Source organism: Solea senegalensis, unplaced genomic scaffold (assembly GCF_019176455.1).
Source record: "Solea senegalensis isolate Sse05_10M unplaced genomic scaffold, IFAPA_SoseM_1 scf7180000016563, whole genome shotgun sequence".
In the NCBI taxonomy this organism is placed as follows: domain Eukaryota; kingdom Metazoa; phylum Chordata; class Actinopteri; order Pleuronectiformes; family Soleidae; genus Solea; species Solea senegalensis.
Genome location: NW_025321870.1, coordinates 1 through 4,647, shown reverse-complemented (window position 1 = coordinate 4,647; position 4,647 = coordinate 1). Strand labels below are relative to the sequence as shown.

Here is a 4,647-nt window from a genome sequence, read left to right as displayed (position 1 = left end):
TATTCACTGATATTCTGATATTGATATTTTATGATATCTCTGATATTTCTCTCTGATATCTGATATTTCTCTGATATTCCTCTGATATTCACTGATATTCACTGATATTTCTCTGATATTCTCTGATATTCACTGATATTTCTCTGATATTTTACTGATATTTTACTGATATTTCTCTGATATTCACTGATATTTCTCTGATATTCTGATATTTCTCTGATATTTCTCTGATATTTTACTGATATTTCACTGATATTTCTCTGATATTTCTCTGATATTCACTGATATTTCTCTGATATTTCTCTGATATTTCACTGATATTTTCTGACTGATATGTTCTCTGATATTTCACTGATATTTCTCTGATATTTCACTGATATTTCTCTGTTTCGATATTTCTGATATTTCTGATATTTCTCTGATACTTCTCTGATTTCTCTGATATTTCTCTGATATGATATTTCACTGATATTTCTCTGATATTTCACTGATATTTTACTGATACTGATATTCACTGATATTTCTCTGATATTTCACTGATATTTCTCTGATAATTCTCTGATATTCACTGATATTTCTCTGATATTTCACTGATATTTTACTGATATTTCTCTGATATTCACTGATATTTCTCTGATATTTCATTGATATTCTCTGATATTTTACTGATATTTCTCTGATATTCACTGATGTTTCACTGATATTCACTGATATTTCTCTGATATTTCTCTGATATTTCACTGATATTTTACTGATATTTCTCTGATATTTCACAGATATCTCATATCACAGATATGAAATATTGTCTTAGCAGAACAAAAACATACGACGTTTGCTCTGACTCTAACCCTAGTGGTGGAATCAAGAGGTCGCCACGGTGACACCCTGCACTATGTATAAGATATATAAGCTGTGTACAGTATTGTGTGTGTGTGTGTGTGTGTGTGTGTGAGAATGTTGGACCACAATGTAGGTCAGTACAGACTCATTCATGCCTGAGGATGACACACACACACACTGACAGACACACACACGTGTGAAGGAGAATTGTAGATGTGTTGTAGAGTGGGAGGTGATGGAGAGCGAGGAGGATATGAGCGTGCACGGTGAGCGTGCACGTGAGGGTTGGCTGCATGTGCACTGGACTGTGAAGGCAGGACGAGGCGGCCAATCACAGCTCAGCAGGTTTGTAATAAAATAAAACAACAATAAAAAGAGAGAACAACTTTAAATGTAAACATTGTTGTCTGATGCAGGGTGTGTCGTGATGACGTAGCAGCAGCAACAAAACTAAGCGTTTCCTCCTTCTCTCCATCTCATCTCTGTTCCTCCATCCTTTCATTCATTCCTGGTCTGTCTCCGATCGACTAATCGATGTCTAATCTGATCGACTAAACTGCCTTTCCCCCGGTGACTGAAGTCCACCCCGACCAGACTGCGTTAGAAAAACCTTTCTACAAAATAACTGCAATCATTTTCCGAGTTGACGCGAACAAAATAAACCAAATCCCGCAACAATAGCGGGAAAAATCAACTTTGAATAACTTGCGCTGAGAGTGAGCCGCTCTGATCAAAGCAGGAACATTTGCTGAGTCGCTTTTCAGCCGAAGTTACTGGAATATTCCATATATTCATACGTTCACTTTTCACCTTTGACTCGTTTATGTTTGACGCAAAATGTGACTGTATACATAACGGAGTCTGGTGCAGTCGGAGCGTCACGCCCACTCCGCGCTTCCCCGGTACCGGCGGCGGTAAATCACTGGGCACTCACCGGGACTTCCCCGGTACCGGCGGCGGTGAGACACCGGGACTCACCTGGACATAGTTGTTCTCGCAGTACTCGGCCACTTGGTCCAGGTTACTGAAACTGTCCACTAACGCGCTCCGTCCGGCGGGAATCTCCTCCTCCAGCAGCATTTGCAGCTCCGCCATCTTTACTCCGCTCACTCAAGCTGCTGCGCGGCCCCGCGGCCTGGCGGCGCGCGCGCGCGCTCCCAGGACGCGACACGCTGCCTTCAGGGACCGTGGGAAACAGATATCGCGATAACTAACTTAAATAAAACAAAAACTCTACATATATCGACTTAATGTTAATGCGCGTGACAAATGAACTTTAATAATCTGACATTAAACGCAGCGAGAACAATTCGTTGAGTTATTACTTATTTACACGTTGTTATTACGTGTCATATTTTAAAACCAGAAAATGAACGAAGAATCTAAAAGATACGTTTAAAGAAATAGACAGTCGAACAAGTACAGAATACAATCAGAGGAAATAATAAAGTTTAATGTCGTTGTTCTCATTTAAATATTCATAAACTGCAGGTTTATATATTTTAATAAAAAGGTTTATTAAATATTAAATCTTTCTTTTTTAAATGTGAAACAATGATGTGTTGTGAGTGCTCTTAATAAAATGATGCTAACACCTGCGCCATCCTGTGGTGAAACGATGTCATTACACCAAACGCCTGACCTCAGTCACATGAGCATCACCTTTTTTTTTCTTTTTTTTTTTTTACAAAAGTGTAAAAAAACGCAGCTATAATAAACAAAACTAATAATGAAGTGATGAATGTTGTTTGTCTCAGGCGGTGACGTCCACACTCTCGTCTCCTCTCGAGTTTCCCTCCACTTCCATCGACATCAGAAACTCTGAAACAAGACAAACTGGACAGCTCAATATTGCTGTGTTTGGCGCCATCTAGTGGTGTAGTAAAGAATTAACTCAGATGATCAGGTGATGATTTGACCTGAGGAACAGCAGGAGGCATATCTTTATCACCATGGCAACGCTGGCAACTGTAATGATGGTCACATTTACCTTCAGTGTGGTCCACGTCAGGTCTGGTTGAGATCACAGCCCAGGCCACGCCCACTAACAGCGCCACCACCAGGTTCACCACGATCCACGGCCTCAGGATCTGCTGCTCTGAACCTGAAGGCCTGAGTTGACATTTAGATTATAGACAACAACAACAACAACAACAACAACAACAACACCACAGTGTGTGTGTGTGTGTGTGTGTGTGTCTCACCACAGGCTGTGATTGGCTGGAGAATAAAGGTTGATACGATCACTGGTCATTTGTTGACTGAGCGACAGAATCAGAGCGATGAAGTACACTGAGGAGAGAGAGAGACATCTTCATCATCATCCCCATCACCACCATCATCGTCATCATCATCATCATCATCATCACATCATCATCATCATCATCCCATCATCATCATCATCATCATCATCATCAATCATCATCACCACCATCATCATCATCATCATCATCCCCATCACCACCATCATCATCATCATCATCATCATCATCATCAATCATCATCATCATCATCATCATCATCATCCATCACATCATCATCATCATCATCATCATCATCATCATCATCATCATCATCATCATCATCATCATCATCACATCATCATCATCATCATCATCATCATCACCATCATCATCATCATCATCATCATCATCATCATCATCATCATCACATCATCATCATCATCATCATCATCATCATCATCATCATCATCATCATCATCACCATCATCATCATCATCATCATCATCCCCATCAATCATCATCATCATCATCATCATCGTCATCATCATCATCATCATCATCATCATCATCATCATCATCATCATCATCATCATCATCATCATCATCATCATCATCATCATCATCATCATCATCATCATCATCATCCATCATCATCATCATCATCATCATCATCATCATCATCATCATCATCATCATCATCCATCATCATCATCATCATCACCATCATCATCATCATCATCATCACATCATCATCATCATCACCATCATCATCATCACCACCATCATCATCATCATCATCTTCATCACTCACAGAAGGAGGTAACAGCAGCAGGATCCAGGGTGAAGAATCCTCTCAGAACCATGGAAGCTTTGGCCAAATTAACTCTACACAACAAACACATTCATCTGTTAAATCAGGACCACACACACACACACACACACACAGACACACACAGACACACACACACACACCTGTCAAACGCTGACACAGTGCTGATGGTGAGCAGCAGGTAGAGCAGTGACTGAGCAGGATAAGCCAGTGTGTGATACTGCTGCAGCAGGTTAGTGGGCGTGGTCATGTCCTCACCAGCTAACACATACATGACTGTGATGTTCCACACTGAGAACCCTGAGAGGAAGCCATGACAGAAGAGACCCAGCACCCTACACACACACACACACACACAGGTGTTGTTCAAGTCATTGTTATTGTCTGTGTATGTGTGTGTGTGTGTGTGTGTGTGTGTGTGTGTGTAGACCTGAAGCCACTGTGGACCCTCACAGAGATGTCTCTTGTGGTCCAGAACTGTCTCTGGTCCATGTAGTCGTCCATCAGCTGCTCCGCCTGGAGACGACCTGCATGAAGTAAAATGGCCACTCTGAGGGTGACCTCTGCAGTGACCCCAAGCTGGCAGAGGTCACCGTGGGGTCACGGTTGACGTAGGAGATTTGGTGTGTGAGGGTTAGAGACTTCTGCTCTTGTGTCACAGGATCTTGTGACGTAGATAAAGACGCGATCATGTGACGTAGACAAAGACGCGATCATGTGACGTAGATAAAGACG

The 4,647-nt window shown here is 41.5% G+C and overlaps 1 protein-coding gene across 1 annotated transcript; it reads right to left on the bottom strand.

The window, feature by feature from the left end:
- Positions 1–2,260: 2,260 nt before the first annotated feature.
- LOC122763210 (transmembrane protein 237A-like) lies at positions 2,261–4,509 on the bottom strand (the record flags this gene model as incomplete). Its single annotated transcript, XM_044018247.1, has 6 exons — positions 2,261–2,661; positions 2,831–2,952; positions 3,045–3,132; positions 3,895–3,968; positions 4,056–4,247; positions 4,343–4,509. Coding segments are annotated over 6 exons (711 nt in total), but the record flags the coding sequence as incomplete, so codon positions are not given.
- Positions 4,510–4,647: the final 138 nt, after the last annotated feature.